Raw genomic sequence first — 20,283 nt, 5'->3', positions numbered from 1 at the left:
ACTGGGATGCAGACTTCCTCAGCAGGCACGACCTCCACCCGGGAGAGTGGGGACTTCATCCAGAAGTCTTCCAACTGATTGTAAACCGTTGGGAAAGGCCATAGGTGGACATGATGGCGTCCCGCCTAAACAAAAAGCTATGCGCCAGGTCAAGAGACCCTCAGGCGATAGCTGTGGACGCTCTAGTGACACCGTGGGTGTACCGGTCGGTTTATGTGTTCCCTCCTCTTCCTCTCATACCCAAGGTACTGAGGATAATAAGGAGAAGAGGAGTAAGAACTATACTCATTGTTCCGGATTGGCCAAGAAGAGCTTGGTACCCGGAACTTCAAGAAATGATCTCAGAGGACCCATGGCCTCTGCCGCTCAGACAGGACCTGCTGCAGCAGGGGCCCTGTCTGTTCCAAGACTGACCGCGGCTGCGTTTGACGGCATGGCGGTTGAACACCGGATCCTGAAGGAAAAGGGCATTCCGGAGGAAGTCATTCCTACGCTGAAAAGCTAGGAAAGAAGTGACCGCAAACCATTATCACCGCATTTGGCGAAAATATGTTGCGTGGTGTGAGGCCAGGAAGGCCCCAACGGAGGAATTTCAGCTGGGCCGTTTTCTGCACTTCCTACAGTCAGGGATGACTATGGGCCTAAAATTGGGTTCCATTAAGGTCCAGATTTCGGCTCTATCGATTTTCTTCCAGAGAGAACTGGCTTCACTACCTGAAGTTCAGACTTTTGTTAAGGGAGTGCTGCATATTCAGCCCCCTTTTGTGCCTCCAGTGGCACCTTGGGATCTCAACGTGGTGTTGGATTTCCTAAAGTCACATTGGTTTGAGCCACTTAAAACCGTGGAATTAAAATATCTCACGTGGAAAGTGGTCATGCTGTTGGCCTTGGCTTCGGCCAGGCGTGTGTCAGAATTGGCGGCTTTGTCATGTAAAAGCCCTTATCTGATTTTCCATATGGATAGGGCAGAATTGAGGACTCGTCCCCAGTTTCTCCCTAAGGTGGTATCAGCCTTTCATTTGAACAAACCTATCGTGGTGCCTGCGGCTACTAAAGACTTGGAGGCTTTCAAGTTGTTGGACGTAGTCAGGGCCCTGAGAATTTATGTTTCCAGGACAGCTAGTGTCAGGAAAACTGACTCGTTGTTTATCCTATATGCACCCAACAAGCTGGGTGCTCCTGCTTCAAAGCAGACTATTGCTCACTGGATCTGTAGTACGTTTCAGCTTGCACATTCTGCGGCTGGACTGCCGCATCATAAATCAGTGAATGCCCATTCCACGAGGAAGGTGGGCTCTTCTTGGGCGGCTGCCCGAGGGGTCTCGGCTCTACAACTTTGCCGAGCAGCTACTTGGTCGGGGTCAAACACATTTGCTAAATTCTACAAGTTTGACACCCTGGCTGAGGAGGACCTAGAGTTTGCTCATTCGGTGCTGCAGAGTCATCCGCACTCTCCCGCCCGTTTGGGAGCTTTGGTATAATCCCCATGGTCCTTACGGAGTCCCAGCATCCACTTAGGACGTCAGAGAAAATAAGATTTTACTCACCGGTAAATCTATTTCTCGTAGTCCGTAGTGGATGCTGGGCGCCCATCCCAAGTGCGGATTGTCTGCAATACTTGTATATAGTTATTGTTTAACTAAAGGGTTATTTTTGAGCCATCTGTTGAGAGGCTCAGTTATTGTTCATTCTGTTAACTGGGTATAGTATCACGAGTTATACGGTGTGATTGGTGTGGCTGGTATGAGTCTTACCCGGGATTCAAAATCCTTCCTTATTGTGTCAGCTCTTCCGGGCACAGTATCCTAACTGAGGTCTGGAGGAGGGTCATAGAGGGAGGAGCCAGTGCACACCAGGTAGTCCTAAAGCTTTCTTTAGTTGTGCCCAGTCTCCTGCGGAGCCGCTAATCCCCATGGTCCTTACGGAGTCCCAGCATCCACTACGGACTACGAGAAAATAAGATTTTACTCACCGGTAAATCTATTTCTCGTAGTCCGTAGTGGATGCTGGGACTCCGTAAGGACCATGGGGATTAGCGGCTCCGCAGGAGACTGGGCACAACTAAAGAAAGCTTTAGGACTACCTGGTGTGCACTGGCTCCTCCCACTAAGACCCTCCTCCAGACCTCAGTTAGGATACTGTGCCCGGAAGAGCTGACACAAATGGGAAGGATTTTGAATCCCGGGTAAGACTCATACCAGCCACACCAATCACACCGTATAACTCGTGATACTATACCCAGTTAACAGTATGAAATATAACTGAGCCTCTCAACAGATGGCTCAACAATAACCCTTTAGTAAGGCAATAACTATAAACAAGTATTGCAGACAATCCGCACTTGGGATGGGCGCCCAGCATCCACTACGGACTACGAGAAATAGATTTACCGGTGAGAAAAATCTTATTTTCTCTGACGTCCTAAGTGGATGCTGGGACTCCGTAAGGACCATGGGGATTATACCAAAACTCCCAAACGGGCGGGAGAGTGCGGATGACTCTGCAGCACCGAATGAGCAAACTCTAGGTCCTCCTCAGCCAGGGTATCAAACTTGTAGACTGTTGCAAAAATGTTTGAACCCGACCAAGTAACAGCTCGGCAAAGTTGTAAAGCCGAGACCCCTCGGGCAGCCGCCTAAGAAAAGCCCACTTTCCTCGTGGAATGGGCTTTTACAGATTTAGGGTGCGGCAGTCCAGCCGCAGCATGTGCAAGTTGAATCGTGCTACAGATCCAGCGAGCAATAGTCTGCTTAGAAGCAGGAGCACCCAGCTTGTTGGGTGCATACAGGATAAATAGCGAGTCAGTTTTCCTGACTCCAGCCGTCCTGGAAACATATACTTTTCAGGGCCCTGACTACGTCCAGTAACTTGGAATCCTCCAAGTCCCAAGTAGCCGCAGGCACCACAATAGGTTGGTTCACATGAAAAACTGATACCACCTTAGGAAGGAATTGGGAACGAGTCCTCAATTCAGCCTTATCCATATAAAATACAGATAAGGGCTTTTGTATGACAAAGCCGCCAATTCTGATACACGCCTGGCCGACGCCACGGCCCACAGCATGACCACTTTCCACGTGAGGTATTGTAGCTCCACGGATTTAAGTGGCTCAACCCAATGTGACTTCAGGAAATCCAACACCACGTTGAGATCCCACGGTGCCACTTGAGGCACAAACGGGGGCTGACTATGCAGCACTCCCTTAACAAAAGTCCGAACTTCAGGCAGTGAAGCCAGTTCTATTTTGGAAGAAAATCGATAGAGCCGAAATCTGGACCTTCATGGAACCCAATTTTATGCCCATAGTCACCCCTGACTATAGGAAGTGCAGAAATCGACCTAGCTGAAAATTCTCCTTTGGGGCCTTCCTGGCCTCACAGCACGCAACATATTTCCACCATATGCGGTGATAATGGTTTGCGTTCACTTCTTTCCTAGCTTTAAATAGCGTAGGGATAACTTCCTCCGGAATGCCCTTTTCCTTCAGGATCCGGCGTTCAACCGCCATGCCGTCAAACGCAGCCGCGGTACGTCTTGGAACAGACAGGCCCCCTGCTGCAGCAGGTCCTGTCTTAGCAGCAGAGGCCATGGGTCCTCTGAGATCATTTCTTGGAGTTCTGGTTACCAAGCTCTTCTTGGCCAACCCGGAACAATGAGTATAGTTCTTACTCCTCTCCTTCTTATTATTCTCATTACCCTGGGTAAGAGAGGCAGAGAAGGGAACACATACACCGACTGGTACACCCACGGTGTTACCAGAGCGTCCACAGCTATCGCCTGAGGGTCCCTTGACCTGGCGCAATATCTTTGTAGCTTTTTGTTGAGGCGGAACGCCATCATGTCCACCTGTGGCCTTTCCCAACGGTGTACAATCATTTGGAAAACTTCTGGATGAAGTCCCCACTCTCCCGGGTGGAGGTCGTGTCTTCTGAGAAAGTCTGCTTCTCAGTTGTCCACTCCAGGAATGAACACTGCTGACAGTGCTAACACATGATTTTCCGCCCATCGGAGAATCCTTGTGGCTTCTGCCATCGCCATCCTGCTTCTTGTGCCGCCCTGTCGGTTTACATGAGCGTGATGTTGTCTGACTGGATCAGCACCGGCCGGTGTTGAAGCAGGGGTCTAGCCTGACTTAGGGCATTGTAAATGGCCCTTAGTTCCAGAATATTTATGTGTAGGGAAGTTCATAGCCTTGGAAGTTTCTTCCCTGTGTGACTGCCCCCCAGCCTCGAAGGCTGGCATCCGTGGTCACCAGGACCCAGTCCTGTATGCCGAATCTGCGGCCCCCTAGAAGATGAGCACTCTGCAGCCACCACAACAGCGACACCCTGGCCCTTGGAGACAGGGTTATCCGCCGATGCATCTGAAGATGCGACCCGGACCATTTGTCCAACAGATCCCACTGGAAAATCCTTGCATGGGACCTGGCGAATGGAATTTCTTCGTAAGAAGCTACCATCCTTCCCAGGGCTTGCGTGCATTGATGCACCGACACCTGTATACGTATAAGGAGGTCTCTGTCTAGAGACGACAACTCCTTGGACTTATCCTCCTGGAGAAACCCTTTTTATCCTGTTCTGTGTCCAGAACCATACCCAGGAACAGTAGACGCGTTGTAGGAACCAGCTGCAACTTTGGAATATTCAGAATCCAGCCGTGCTGTTGTCGCACTTCCCGGGATAGTGCTACTCCGCCGAACAACTGCTCCCTGGACCTCGCCTTTATAAGGAGATCGTCCAAGTACGGGATAATTATTTCGGCCATTACCTTGGTAAATACCTCGGTGCCGGGGACAGACCAACGGCAACGTCTGGAATTGGTAATGACAATCCTGTACCACAATTTTGAGGTACTCCTGGTGAAGAGGGTAAATAGGGACATGCAGGTAAGCATCCTTGATGTCCAGTGATACCATGAAATTCTCCAGGCTTGCAATAATCGCCCTGAGCGATTCCATTTTGATATTGAACCTTCGTATATAAGTGTTCAAGGCTTTCAATTTTAGAATGGGTCTCACCGAACCGTCTGGTTTCGGTACCACAACATTTTGGAATAGTAACCCCGGCCTTGTTGAAGGAGGGGTACCTTGGTTTCACCCGCTGGAAGTACAGCTTGTGAATTGCCACCAGTACTACCTTTCTCCGAGGGCAGCAGGCAAGGCTGATGTGAGGTAACGGCGAGGGGGAGTCGCCTCGAACTCCAGCCTGTATCCCTGTGATACTATTTGCAGAACCTAGGGATCCACCTGTGGGCAAGCCCACTGGTCCCTGAAGTTCTCGAGACGCGCCCCTACCGCACCTGTCACCACCTGTGGAGCCCCAACGTCATGCGGTGGACTCAGAGGAAGCGGGGGAAGATTTTTGATCCTGGGAACTGGCTGCTGGTGCAGCTTTTTCCTTCTTCCCTTGTCTCTGTGCAGAAAGGAAGCGCCTTTTGACCCGCTTGCTTTTCTGAAGCCGAAAGGACTGTACCTGAAAATACAGTGCTTTCTTAGGCTGTGAGGAAACCTGAGGTAAAAAATTTTCTTCCCAGCTGTTGCTGTGGATACGAGGTCCCAGAGACCATCCCCAAACAATTCCTCACCCTTATAAGGCAGAATCTCCATGTGCCTTTTATAGGCAGCATCACCTGTCCACTGCCGGGTTTCTAATACCCTCCTGGCAGAATGGACATTGCATTAATTCTGGATGCCAGCCGGCAAATATCCCTCTGTGCATCCTTTATATCTAAGACGACGTCTTTAATATGCTCTATGTTAGCAAACTATTATCCCTGTCTTAGAGTATTAATATTATCTGACTGGGTATCAGACCACGCTGCAGCAGCACTATTTATGCTGAGGCAATTGCAGGTCTCAGTATATAACCTGAGTGTGTATATACAGACTTCAGGATAGCCTCCTGCTTTTTATCAGCAGGCTCCTTCAAGGTGGCCGTATCCTAAGACGGCAGTGCCACCTTTTTTGACAAACGTGTGAGCGCCTTATCCACCCTAAGGGATATCTCCCAACGTGACCTATCCTCTGGCGGGAAAGGGTACGCCATCAGTAACTTTTTAGAAATTACCAGTTTCTTATCGGGGGAACCCACGCTACTTTACACACTTCATTCATTCATCTGATGGGGGAACAAAACACTGGCTGCTTTTTCTCCCCAAAAATAAAACCCCTTTTATGTGGTACTTGGGTTCATGTCAGAAATGCGTAACAAATTTTTAATTGCCGAGATCATGTAACGGATGTTCCTAGTGGATTGTGTATATGTCTCAACCTCGTCGACACTGGAGTCAGACTCCGTGTCGACATCTGTGTCTGCCATCTGAGGTAACGGGCGTTTTTTTTTTTTTGAGCCCCTGATGGCCTTTGAGACGCCTGGGCAGGCGTGGGCTGAGAAGCCGGCTGTCCCACAGCTGTTTTACGTCATCCAGCCTTCTATGTAAGGAGTTGACATTGTCGGTTAATACCTTCCACCTATCCGTCCACTCTGGTGTCGGCCCCACAGGGGGCGACATCCCATTTATCGGCCTCTGCTCCACCTCCACGTAACCTTCCTCATCCCACATGTCGACACAGCCGTACCGACACACAGCACACACACAGGGAATGCTCTGACTGAGGACAGGACCCCACAAAGTCCTTTGGGGAGACAGAGAGAGAGTATGCCAGCACACACCAGAGCGCTATATAATGCAGGGATTAACACTATAACTGAGTGATTTTTCCCCCAATAGCTGCTTGTATAAACAATATTGCGCCTAAATTTAGTGCCCCCCCATCTCTTTTTAACCCTTTGAGCCTGAAAACTACAGGGGAGAGCCTGGGGAGCTGTCTTCCAGCTGCACTGTGAAGAGAAAATGGCGCCAGTGTGCTGAGGGAGATAGCTCCGCCCCTTTTTCGCAGACTTTTCTCCCGCTTTTTTATGGATTTTGGCAGGGGTATTTATCACATATATAGCCTCTGGGGCTATATATTGTGATGATTTTGCCAGGCAAGGTGTTATATTGCTGCTCAGGCCCCCCCCCCCCCCCCCCCCCTTCCCAGCGCCCTGCACCCATCAGTGACCGGAGTGTGAGGTGTGCATGAGGAGCAATGGCGCACAGCTGCAGTGCTGTGCGCTACCTTGGTGAAGACTGAAGTCTTCTGCCGACGATTTTCCAAAACACTTCTTGCTTCTGGCTCTGTAAGGGGGCCGGCGGCGCGGCTCCGGGACCGAACATCAATGGCCGGTTCCATGCGGTCGATCCCTCTGGAGCTAATGGTGTCCAGTAGCCTAAGAAGCCCAAGCTACCACCAGTTAGGTAGGTTCGCTTCTTCTTCCCTTAGTCCCTCGTTGCAGTGAGCCTGTTGCCAGCAGATCTCACTGTAAAATAAAAAACCTAAAATATACTTTCTTTCTAGGAGCTCAGGAGAGCCCCTAGTGTGCATCCAGCTCAGCCGGGCACAAGAATCTAACTGAGGTCTGGAGGAGGGTCTTAGTGGGAGGAGCCAGTGCACACCAGGTAGTCCTAAAGCTTTCTTTAGTTGTGCCCAGTCTCCTGCGGAGCCGCTAATCCCCATGGTCCTTACGGAGTCCCAGCATCCACTTAGGACGTCAGAGAAATAGATTTACCGGTGAGTAAAATCTTATTTTCTTCCACCGAGATCTCGCTGTTAAGATGGTCCATGGCGTCCTGAGGCAATCTAGGCAAGTTAGAAGCTGCAAGAAAGTGAGAGACTAGGTCTGAGTGGGGCAGAGAGGAAGAACCAGGTGAGGGGGGTGGAAGGTTGTACAAGTCAGCGTAGTAGGATTGGAAGGTAGCCCTAATGGCGGTGGGTTCATGGACAAGCTGATTGAGAGAGTTTCTGATAGAAATAATATTAGTTTTGGCTCTCGTGGAACGGAGTCGTGCCGCTAGGATCTTGTCTGCCTTGTCTCCCTTCTCGTAAAAAGACTGGCAAAGCCATTTAAGACGTTTGGCCACCCGTCTGGAGAGAAGGAGATCAAGTTCTGCCTTTTGGTTTTGGAGGCCAGGCTGATAATGTGCCCACGAAGAACTGCCTCTGAGTTTCTATAATGGTGTTGGCCCAAGTTCCCAGTAGTGGGTTCCAGCTTTGAACTCCTGAGTTAAGTGCTGGAATTCTGTACGACGTGTCATCATGACTAGGGTTCCAGCACTGTATCCTGGTGCACAGTCCACCCTAGGGCTGCTGCCTCATATTGCCAGGGATGCTCAAACACCTCAGCTTCTGCTCATTGCTGCTCCATAATCAGAAAACACATCAAGTTTCACCCATACTCCTGCTTCAGCTTGTTCTGTGGTTTCCAAGACGGTTCTCAAACCCTCAAGGCCTGTGACAAGAGTATTTTGAAATGAGGTTTGAAATGAAGGAATTGTTGCTGTTGAGTAATTGTAGGTGAGGATGAGTTATTTGAATTGCATTCTGGGCAATATGGGGAGCAAGTGTAGGCAGGTGTGTGGCAGATGAATAGCGGCGAGAGAGGAAGATTTGTCTTTTAGGCTAGCTTGAAGTGGGGACAGATGGGCTTAGTAGACTTAAGGGGAGGTGGTGAGTCTGAGAAGTGATAAATTGTTTTGGACCTATTGAGCTTTTTGGACTATCTATATAGAAACAGGTAAAATGATAAGTGTAGATGTGTTACTGGAGACAGCATGAGTGAATACATTTATTTTTATTATTAACATTTAGTGCCTTGTAGATGAGCAGCTGTGCTATAAGGATCAGATTTTCCTGATGTCATTTGGAACCGATGTCTCGTGTCTCTGGGAGACTGCACAAAATGTAAACATACGTACGTAAGTATCTTCCACCAGGTAAAGTTGTCTGGGTAATTACGATGCTGTAGTCACTCTTATTGTTCGTTTGCTGATCTAAACTTGCCTGTGTTTCATAGTATTAAGGCACCAAATTCAGAGACTCATTCCGCTAGTTTTCCCTAGTTGGTGCTCTAAATTGAATGTTATATCATTGACAAGTCTGTACAGCCTACACTACTGAGAGGCTGACTCAAGGCTCTCAGTGCATGTTACACAAAGAGATTTAGGTTTACTTATACAGATTCCTTGTTTAGGAGTTCCAGCGTTTTACTAATCATGCACGCTGTCTCAGGGATCGTTAATACAAATAATTTTCTGTCATCCCTGCAGCCTACATGAAACCAGACAGTGGATTCAAGAGTTACAACCTCGAGGTGGCTGTAACTTGCTTCTAGCCTTACGAAAAGCTCTGCGGATCCAAGATCTGGATTCTCTTGTCATTATTGTCAGCAACTGGTAAGGTTATCTGCCTTTCCTAGCAGACAGGTTAGGATACTGGTGCAAGATTGATACCATGTATGGAAGGTTATATTAGTGGAATAATACGCCATGTTTCGTGTATAGCCAATTTCTGCAGCTGGGTACACTGGGTTCCACAGGGATGACATCGGGGTGTAGAGTTGGATCGTTTGAGCGATATTCTCTGTTACGGGAGCCTGTTTATCAAGCATTTAGGAGATACTACAGAGTACTCCTTGCTCCATTAATGCATCAGATGTTGTTATTAGAATAGGAGTTTTCTTGGAATAGGGCAGTATATGACAGAATGGTTTAGGACATGGTACAGGTGTCCCCATACATCTTGCCTCAATACGCCACGCAGCGGCAGGTAACTGGCTTGAGTGAGTTGACAGGTCCCGTGCAACTCCGTTAGCGCTGGATGTCTTTTTTGGCTGAAAAATGTGTCTTATTCGCGTTGCTATGCAAAGAAGACGCACAAGCAGACTCTGCTGATTAAAATGATATGCGGTAGCCTATATTCTGTATGCATCTGCGGCTGTAACTGCATACGAAATGCTACACTACAGTGTTTTCTAGAAAAACACTGCTTTTCGTATGCAGCCGTGGTCTAACACAGAATAGAGGCATGCCACAAATTATGTTAATCAGCAGAAGCTGCCTGTGCGTCCTTTTTGCACCATTTTGTGAATAAGATGCATTTTAATGGAAAAAGTCTCACAAAAATACGCTCAGTGCTACCATGGCATGGCGTGACTTGAAAGGCCGTTTAACGAGCAGGCAGGCTAGATGTGAGTGGACACATCTGTAGTGTAGAATAAGGATATTTAAAACAGTGAGAGTGTAGCCAGAGGTGTAGCTAAGTGCCATGGTGCCTGGAGCCAGGGTATGCCTCAGCGTCCCCCCCCTGTACTGAATTGGGGGCATGTTACATTGAAAAGAAAAAAAATGTAAAAATCCTAAATTGGTGACAGGGCCGATTTTAGACATTGTGGCGCTCAGGGTGAAAGTTTCCTCTGGGCGCCCCTCAAGTTTAAAACAGGGATAGTGTGCGCCGAAGGCACACAACAAATATATAAGGACGTGGCTTCATGGGGAATGGGCGTAATCACAGAATAGTACCAATTCACATTACACCGCACAGTAGAGACCGTTTTTCACATTACACCACACAGTAGTACCCCTTATACACGTTAAGCCAAACAGTAGAGCCGCTTATACATGTTACACCACAGAAGAGCCCCTTATACACGTTATGCCATACAGTTGAGCCGCTTATACACGTTACACCACAGAAGAGCTGTTTATACACATTATGCTACAGTAGAGTCGCATATTCATGTTATGTTGCAGCTTCTAATGCAGAGAGAGGTGCTGCAGCAGCAGCTGGCATAGAGAGAGGTGCTGCAGCATCAATGCAGAGAGAGGTGCTGTAGCAGCCATGGCATAGAGGGGTGCTGCAATAGCCGCGGCAGAGAGAGGTGCTGCAGCAGCCAAGGCAGAAAGTGGTGCTGTAGCAGCCGGAGCAGAGAGAGGTGCTGCAGCAGCCAGGGTAAAGAGAGAATGCTGCAGCAGATGGGGCAGAGAGAAGTGCTGCAGCAGCCAGGGCAGAAAGAAGTCCTACAGCAGACAGGGCAGAGAGAGATGCTGCTGCAGCACTGGGGCAGGGAGAGGTGCTGCAGCAGCCAAGGCAAAAAGAGGTGCTGCAGCAGCAGTAGCAGAGAGTGGTGTTGCAGGACAGAAGTAACCCTGCTGCACAGCAACAAGCAGACAGTGAGACATACTATATAAAGAGGACGGCAGAGCTCCGGCATATGCTGGCTGTCAGTGTCTCCAGCTGTCACCTCTGGCCTGACCTGTCCCTACCTATTCTCCGAGACAGAGTCAGTGTGCACTACCTCTGTGCCCTCTAACTTTTTTGGTGTCGGGAGCTCGCAGTCCACCAGAGCAACCCTCGCTACACCCCTGAGTGTAGAAAAGGTTAATATAGGGGGAGGAGAGCATAGAGCAGGTCAAGGGAGATCAAGATAGGGCAGTGGTTTCCAAACTTTTTGAATCATGGCGCCCTAGAGTATCAGAATTGTTGTCATGCACCCCTGGCCAAAAGTTTCTTATTAAGAAATTTAGAAAAAAATATTAGATTAAGTAAACTGTGTTGAGATGTCATCCTTAGGATCCGTTATGTGGTGAGGGACAAGATTCGCTTCTGATTGTCCACATATGTTATGATTGGCAGGCACCAGCACTGGTTTTGCCTATTACATTAACCATAATAAATTTGAATTGGCCCTGAACCACCAATCCAAGACACCCCTGCAAGTGTCCCGAAGCACCCCAGGGAGCCACGGTACACAGTTTGGGAACCTCTGCTATATAGTCAAAATTGTAAGAAAAGTTATTGCAGATCGCAAGGTGAAAGTCACCTTGCGATCCAGATTTGATGTCGATGCGCGGTCTGCATCACGAGAATAGATAGACTGTGCAGGCAAGTCAATTTTGACTATCTCTATAGAAAAGAGAGTCAAAATTGACACTTAGCCAAAATCGCTGCTGCACACAGTTTTACAACCACTGAGATAAGGGGATTATAGGATAGGGTGGTAGACATTTGTCAAACAATGATTTTAGATTTGTTTTTCTTTCTGCCTCTATAACTTTTCCATTATGATCTACTTAGAAAATTATTAAAATATTAAAACCTTTCGTTTTTATTTATTTGAAAATATTTGAAAATATTTTTTAGATATTTTGAAAAGAAAGATAAATATTTAAGAGAATGAAAAACTGAGAAAATAGTGATTGAAATGACATATATATGTTAGGAAAAGTTTTTCCTTAATGTATTCCGTTATGATTTGGGCGAGCTTCTGGTGTCTCTGTATACTGGTTATGATAAACCAATACATATTAATAGCTTTATGTTAGATTTTTATATATAGTAAACAGTACTGTATATATCCTTTTCTGTAGTATTATGACACCATCTACTGGTGACTGAGGTATATTGTCTGTGTTGGAGAAATGGAATGGAATGGGATCTTGTCATGAAGTTCAAATTAGTCTCAAATCATTATGAATCGATGGCAATGTTTCCCTTAAAATCACTGGATCATTGTAATACACAACTCCCTAAACCACCAACAGTTTAGTCCAAATAGCTTTTGGCTTAATGAAACCCTCCACCATTTGGGGTTAAGAGGGGGGTAAAACATCCGTATAGACCCCAGCACGTGGAATTGCTTGGGCCAATGCTGAGTAGCATAAACAATCAATTATGTTCAAATGAAAATGGAACCACATTATTCACTGTCAGTATTGGAATTACAGGTCTCTTGTAAGGTACAGTAGTCCTGTAGGACCTATACGCCGTTAGTGAATGACGCACACATAGTGCAAGCATTGATGGTTAGATACCTGATGTAGCCATGTTATTCACTGACACCTTATTGGTCCTATATGTCATCCTTAGTCAGTGGGAGCCGAGTGGGACCAATAGTATCATTAAATTATGTGGATGTTCATATTGGGTCCATGGCTCCATTCTCCATCAGGAAGACTGAATGCTGGCTTAATTCATTCAGTGGGTATCTGGTTTGTACTCTGGTACAGTTCCTGAGTTTGACGTTATTTAGTCATATGCTAAATCGATACATCTAGAATACTAGAAACATTGACTCCTGAAGGATGTATTAACAAAACAGACAGCACATCATATCTAGGATTGCTAGACCAAACATTCACACACAGTTCAAATCCCACCAATAATGACATGAATAGGAGAAACTGCAGTTGTGCCGCACGTGCATTTCGACAGTCTTGAGATTTACATGGCTTTATTAATATATCTAATACAGTTGATTTCTGATCTGCTAAGAAAATTGTGAGCAAGATCACATGGGAAACATGTTTTGATCTACTGGACATGGGTCTTAAGGACCTGTTTACATTATACCGGGATTATTCAGTTGGCAAAAGTGCTACCCTAATATTTCGAGTTTTACTCAACCCCCCAAGCTCTCACAACCCATGGAGCTCTGGAATAGCCACTGTGCTTTCCAGAGCGGGGCTGGTAGTTTAAAATGGAAGACTGACATGCTGATTTTGCAGTCTCCCCCACATAGACATCAGGGGATCCGGTCTGAAGAAAATCTCATGTTGACCTTATGACCTGTCGACCTAGCACATGTCGACCTAGAAACCCTGTCAACCTTCAGACCCTGTCGACCTAGTGACTGTCGACCTATAGTGGTCGACCTAAACATTGTCGACCTAGACACTGTCGATCTATTGATCCACACCCAGACATCAGCCCTGTACAAACTAGTATTATTGATGTTTTCATTCATTTAATTCACTTCAGTTGTTTCTACATTCAGCGCCCTTGCTCAAAACTCCATTGAAATGAATCAGCCATCACAACGGAATCAGTATGAAATACCTACAATCAAAATCCTGACGGTCAAAATCCCGACAACAATTGGCCGACGGTCAAAATCCCGACTAGGTCAAAATCCCGACAAGGTCAAAATCCCAACTAGGTCAAAATCCCGACAAGATCAAAATACCGACATTTAAAATGCCGACAAGGTCAAAATACAGACATTTAAAATGTTGACAGGTCAAAAAGTCGACACGTTTTGCATTTTTGTGTGTGTGTATGTCGATGTAGGTTGACATGGACACCGTATGAGTGCACCGCGTCCCCTCGCATAGCTTGCTGTGCTCGCCATGCTTCGGGCACTATTATATTCCCCCTCCAGGTGCACTGGGATGGTAAAGTATGAACAAGTCGGTTTCAATAAAAAAAAATCTTGAAAAACTAATGTCGACTTTTTGACCTGTCGACATTTTAAATGTTGGTATTTTGACCATGTCGATATGTTGACCGTCGGTCAATGGGTGTCGGGATTTTGACTGTCAGGATTTTGATTGTAGGTAAATTGACTGCATCCCATCACAACTAACGGGAAAGACTCCGTACATGAATTTCTTATGTTTTGTCATCTCAAACCGGAGAAAACTTTTATGTATTTCCATAAAGATTGCACAATTAATCCTTCATAGACTTGACCTATTTTATACTAAACTGAGAAATTGGTGATTTTGTGATGTCTGGCAATATTTAGGGCTAGCGGTAGGTTTGGAAGACTGATTATAGGTCACTTTGCATGAAATAGATGTGGTCATTTTAAATTGATGTGAAAATCACTAGTAAATAGAGAGTATTATCACTGCTTATACCATCTAGCCTCTGTAGTTGTGTCTATGAGCCAATTCATCCCGAATGCTAAAGGTATACAAAAGTTGATTACTTCCCTAATGTTAAAAATCGTAATATAGATATTAATATCCTTATTTCAGTGTATTATTTATAATTCATCCACTATAATTCCTTGATTACTGCTCTTGCTGTATTTGCTAGCCCTGACCAGTCACCAGACGTCTTATCTGACTACCTTCTGCAGTGCACTCTGGGAAGAAACGTCCAATTCCACATTGTTGCATTTGACAGCATTGGGCAGGTAACTGTGTGTAACTTCTTACTTCATGAGTTGTAAAAGACTAAACCAAAACTATTCACGTTATATGAGGTGTACGACAAACAAGTCTTTTTCATCAGTTAAAATGTAGTAATAATATATTATGTAACTAGTTGTTTATTCCACAACAGGCTGATTTACAAAGGCTAGCTGACGCAATTGGTGGACATTTCCATTGCTTTTCTTCATGGAAAGAGGTAAAGTATATCACATGGTCTTGTGGATTCTCATGCCGGCGATACAGCACCGATACTGTATCATATTCCTCGATGATGCTTAGGTTCATCTCTGTTCTTTCTAATGTTATTTGTAACAGGATGAGATCTATGCCAGCACCGATATAAAGTTACTTTTCAAAGAGGTGCAGAAAGCTGTTGACACCTTAAATGGGATCAAGGAAATGCAGCAAGGGAGACTGGATGACACCATTATCAGTATAATGCAGGAGGTGAGCTGATTCTAATTAAAATAATGGTCTATGAGGGAAATGTGTCACACCTTGTAGAGAGGACAAGTGCAGAAGTTGTGCGTAGCAGCCAATCAGAGTTTAGATATCATTTTATAGAGCTTAACCCATTAAGAACAGGCACCTCAAGCAGCTCTACGCGTTTGTCATCCAAACGTCCTCAGGGGATGTGGACTCATGGGGGTATATTTACTAAAATGGGAGTTCTATTTAAGATGGGATGTTGCCCATAGCAACCAATCAGATTCCAGGTATAATCTTCTAGAAGCTGCTAGATAAATGAGAAGTAGAATCTGATTGGTTGCTATGGGCAACATCCCATCTTAAATAGAACTCCCATCTTAGTAAATTTACCCCTTGGTGTATGTGACTTGAATGAGCTCTGCTGTATTTATAATCTCTTAATGGTCAGCAAATTAATTGCATGACCCTTATTGATCCGGTCACACCATCAACATAGGAACACATTATAAATCTAATTTTCTATCATTTAAACTAAAATCTATGAAAATAAATTCACATTAAAGGTAAACAATGTAAAAGTTTAATCCAGACGAAATTCTCTGTTACTTGGCACCCAAAGTGAAGACAGTGGACTCCCATGTATAGTTAAGTGGCTGTAACTGATAGTATCTATGTCAGTCATTCCCAAGCTCGGTCCTCAAGGCACGCTGGCAGTGCAGGTTTTTAGTGATATCCAGGCTTCAGCACAGATGGTTAAATCAAAACAAATGAGGTATTAATTACGTCACCTGTGCTTAAGCATGGATATCACTAAAACCTGGACTGCTGGTGTGCCTTGAGGATTAACACACACACACACACACATTAATTCACCCCTGCAAAAAACGTATCTATCCATGAAGAATTTGTTCTCTGCATCAGCCAGAGTGTGGAGTGATAGAGAGAAAATCAAATGAAGTGGGGGAAGAGACGCGAGGGTCAGAGACACTGGAGGTGAGCAGGAGGACCAGCTTTTTAATCTGAGATGCAGGGCATCAGTGGCAGGTCCCATGGTTCAGAACAGTAACGAGACTGGCCCCCTTTAGGACAGGGGCAACCTTGATAAACCCCACAATGTGCATACAGCAGATCACTCACTAAGTGTCCCATGCCCCCATATAGTATATAGGCCCTAGATAAGGCCCTAATTTGTCTGATGGGTCACTGTGCCCTGTTTGTGCGGCAGTTCTCTGTCCACGTGTGTGATGTTGTTAGGACAGAACTATATGGGACAGGAGGGTGGTAATGGGATAAGCAGAAAGCCACAGACTGAGAGTTAGATACTATCCATATGTTATTAGCACGGACTAATGATGTGAGGCAGAAAGTGATAAAGGATAATTATGGGGCAAACACCACTCTATAAAATAGCGTCCATACAGCGTACTTTTTATATGATGGAAGAGATGATGACCCAACATTTACTTCTAGGTTCATTTGGACTATGGCCCTCATTCCGAGTTGATCGGTCGCAAGGCGAATTTAGCAGAGTTACACACGCTAAGCCGCCGCCTACTGGGAGTGAATCTTAGCTTCTTAAAATTGCGACCGATGTATTCGCAATAATGCGATTACTAACTACTTAGCAGTTTCAGAGTAGCTCCAGACTTACTCTGCCTGTGCGATCAGTTCAGTGCTTGTCGTTCCTGGTTGACGTCACAAACACACCCAGCGTTCGCCCAGGCACTCCCACCGTTTCTCCGGCCACTCCTGCGTTTTTCCCGGAAACGGTAGCGTTTTCAGCCACACGCCCCTGAAACGCCGTGTTTCCGCCCAGTAACACCCATTTCCTATCAATCACATTACGATCGCCGGAGCGAAGAAAAAGCCGTGAGTAAAAATACTTTCTTCATAGTAAAGTTACTTGGCGCAGTCGCAGTGCGAACATTGCGCATGCGTACTAGGCGGATTTTCACTGCGATGCGATGAAAAATACCGAGCGAACAACTCGGAATGAGGGCCTATATGTTAAAGGCATGGCATCACTGCCCTTACCTACATTATGGTATACAAACTAAATGGTATACTGAATATAATGTACATAAAGTAGATGATAAAGTATTAAGTTTCATTGTGTTTTCTGAATAGGATTAGAAGTATAAATAAGCAATGTCAACTATTCTTTTAACAGATATCAACGGAGGTTGCCAAAATGCCTCCCTCTACCTTTCTTCCTAAACCTCCCAATCATGATGGACCACTGAACATTGAAATACCAAATTTTTCACCCAAAACTTCAGCTGAATGGCTCAAGAAAAATGGATTAAAAGGTGTCATATTATTTAAAAGTCATTTATTTGTTTTGTCCTTTCAGGGTAAGTGTAAAAGTGGCGCACTGGGCGGGATAAAGAGACCCTGTCGTCTAAGGTTGGCTATCTCCTATATAATAGCCCAGCTCTGTGACTTTGTGCCTGTGTGTATAACGCATCTCTCATTGGGTTAGTGGCAGGTCTATCACACACAGTCCACAGCAGATTGGGCGAGAAACGCCCTCCCACACAGGTTACATCCAATGGGAGGCTCTGCCCTTTGCCTGCTGTGTTTTCACAGAGCAGGATTAGCAATGGGATTGTTGGAGCTGCAGCTCCAGCCCCACACCCCAAAATAGGCCCACTGCATCTGCAGCAACATACCCTCCAACAACTTACACATAAAAATTGATACAAATTTGAAAAGGGGGCGTGGCCACGGGTACAGCCGCGTGGTCACGCCCCTTTCCCCATACTTTCCATGGAAGTTTGGAGAGTTAGTAATCGGTACATACCATAAAAAAAAAGGGACTGTACCTGCCCCTCTGAGCCCCGGAGCCTCTCTGCGCGTGATGTCACAGAACTGCCTCCCCACCACAGCCGCACCCAGATCCCCAGAGGCCCTGACTCCGCAACACAGCACCTGGGCTGCCAGCCTGGAAGCCCCGAGATGGCTAATGTAATGGGTAGAGTGGGTGATATCGCGGACGGTAATGTCTGGACGCTGAATCAATGTAAAAGGTGACAGTGCTGTGCAGTGCAGTGGGTGTGCAGTCAGGGCCGGTGCTAGAGTGTTCGGCACCCCCATGCAAACTATAAATTGGCAACCTTGCATACTTTACAAAGGCACAGCGCACATAATACCCCCTGTGGTAGAGACACTTACACATGTAACGTCCCCTGTAGCAGAGACGCTTACACATGTAATGCCCCCTGTACCAGTGACGCTTACACATGTAACGCCCCCTGTAGTAGTGATGCTTACACACGTAACGCCCCCTGTACCAGTGATGCTTACACACGTAACGCCCCCTGTACCAGTGTCGCTTACATATGTAACGCCCCCTGTACCAGTGACACTTACACACATAACGCCCCCCTGTTCCAGTGACGCTTACACATGTAACGCCCCCCTGTAGCAGTGACGCTTACACACGTAACACCCCCTGTACCAGTGACGCTTACACACGTAACGCCCCCTGTACCAGTGACGCTTACACACATAAAGCCCCCTGTACCAGTGATGCTTACACACGTAACGCCCCCCTGTACCAGTGACGCTTACACACATAACGCCCCCCCGTACCAGTGATGCTTACACACGTAACGCCCCCTGTAGCAGTGACGCTTACACACGTAACGCCCCCCGTAGCAGTGACGCTTACACACGTAACGCCCCCTGTACCAGTGCCGCTTAGACACGTAATGCCCCTGTATCTGTGCCGCTTAGACATGTAACGCCCCCTGTACCAGTGCCGTTTAGACACGTAACGCCCCCTGTACCAGTGATGCGTACACACGTAACGCCCCCTAAACTACAGCTCCCAACAGCCCTTAGCGCCGAAGCATTCCGGCCCTTAGGACTGCTGGGAGCTGTAGTTTATTGAGTGCATCTTCTTCCCTGTAATGCGGTGCGTTGGGACACCGGCGCTAACAATAGTGACTGGCTGCTTGTCTGCTGTGCGAGTCTCCGGGAGAGCCACTGCCAAAGGGAGGACAGCAGCTTAGCTGCTTCCAGGAGGAGAAGCAGGATAAGCATTACCCGCCCCTCCCTCACTCACAGTACCTCCGCAGCACCCTCACACCCCCCCTCCAGCACCCGCGGTAGCTCCGGACCCCTCCCCCACCCACAGCAACCCCGCACCCGCCCCTCCCGCCGCACCATCGCATTCGCCCCTCACCCACCTGGGGCAACCCCGCAACTGCTCCTCCCCCACCCGCGGTGGCTGCGGACCCCCACCTGCGGCACCACCGCAACCGCCCCTCCCCCTCCCGCGGCACCCCCAGATCCCATCCGCATCTTCCCCACACCCGCCACTCCCTCAACCAAAGCACCTACTAGGTGATTCATCAGGCCCTGCGTGCACTGTTCACACCGTTGCAAGGGGCTTCTCACCCATTAACCATCGCATGCTCCTTGTCCGTGCAATATTTAACCACTCACTTAATTATGATTGGAGGTAATACTCCATATAATAAAAATATTGCATGCCACAAGGGTGTGCAAGGGTTAAGGGGGCGTAGCCCCTTACGACGGCGTGAAGAGCGCCCGTAGGGCGCGATGAATCAACTAGTAATTTATATTTAAACACCGACTGAAGCAGTGTGTAATTGCGATCTACTTTGTGCAGACAAGCCGCAGTAGACATGGCAGGTCACAGCAAGAGGCTCACCCACCCATATGATCAGCTGGGGCGTTCAGTGATCCTAATGTCTGCACGACATTCAGGATATTAATGAAAGAAACTGCTCTAGTATGGAAATGGAACTCCCGTTATCGTTACCAGTACAAATCTAATCGGGATACGGTCGTTAGGCCGACACAGCTTAGGTCGACGGTCATTAGGTCGACCACCGAAGGTCGACATGCATTAGGTCGACATGGCAAATATGTCAACATGGTCATTAGGTCGACAGGTCAAAAGGTCGACATGAGTTTTTCACATTTTTTTCTTCATTTTTTCCCCATACTTGATGATCCACGTGGACTATGGGGGTCATTCCGAGTTGTTCGCTCGTTATTTTTTTCTC

The 20,283-nt window shown here is 46.9% G+C and overlaps 1 protein-coding gene across 3 annotated transcripts in view; it reads left to right on the top strand.

Annotated features, from left to right (window-relative positions):
- VWA3A (von Willebrand factor A domain containing 3A) overlaps positions 1–20,283 on the top strand; it is a 772,281-nt gene that overhangs the window by 126,407 nt on the left and 625,591 nt on the right. For all 3 annotated transcript variants that reach the window (XM_063934415.1, XM_063934414.1, XM_063934416.1), the window contains exons 8-13: positions 8,688–8,794; positions 9,146–9,271; positions 14,697–14,796; positions 14,946–15,011; positions 15,131–15,262; positions 17,415–17,553. In XM_063934415.1, the coding sequence (XP_063790485.1) occupies positions 8,688–8,794; positions 9,146–9,271; positions 14,697–14,796; positions 14,946–15,011; positions 15,131–15,262; positions 17,415–17,553 (670 nt within the window). The remainder of the gene's footprint in view (positions 1–8,687; positions 8,795–9,145; positions 9,272–14,696; positions 14,797–14,945; positions 15,012–15,130; positions 15,263–17,414; positions 17,554–20,283) is intronic.

The sequence above is a fragment of the Pseudophryne corroboree genome, chromosome 7, assembly GCF_028390025.1.
Source record: "Pseudophryne corroboree isolate aPseCor3 chromosome 7, aPseCor3.hap2, whole genome shotgun sequence".
Classification (NCBI taxonomy): domain Eukaryota; kingdom Metazoa; phylum Chordata; class Amphibia; order Anura; family Myobatrachidae; genus Pseudophryne; species Pseudophryne corroboree.
Note: the sequence above shows the minus strand (reverse complement) of the source record. Positions and strands in the feature narration are given on the sequence as shown.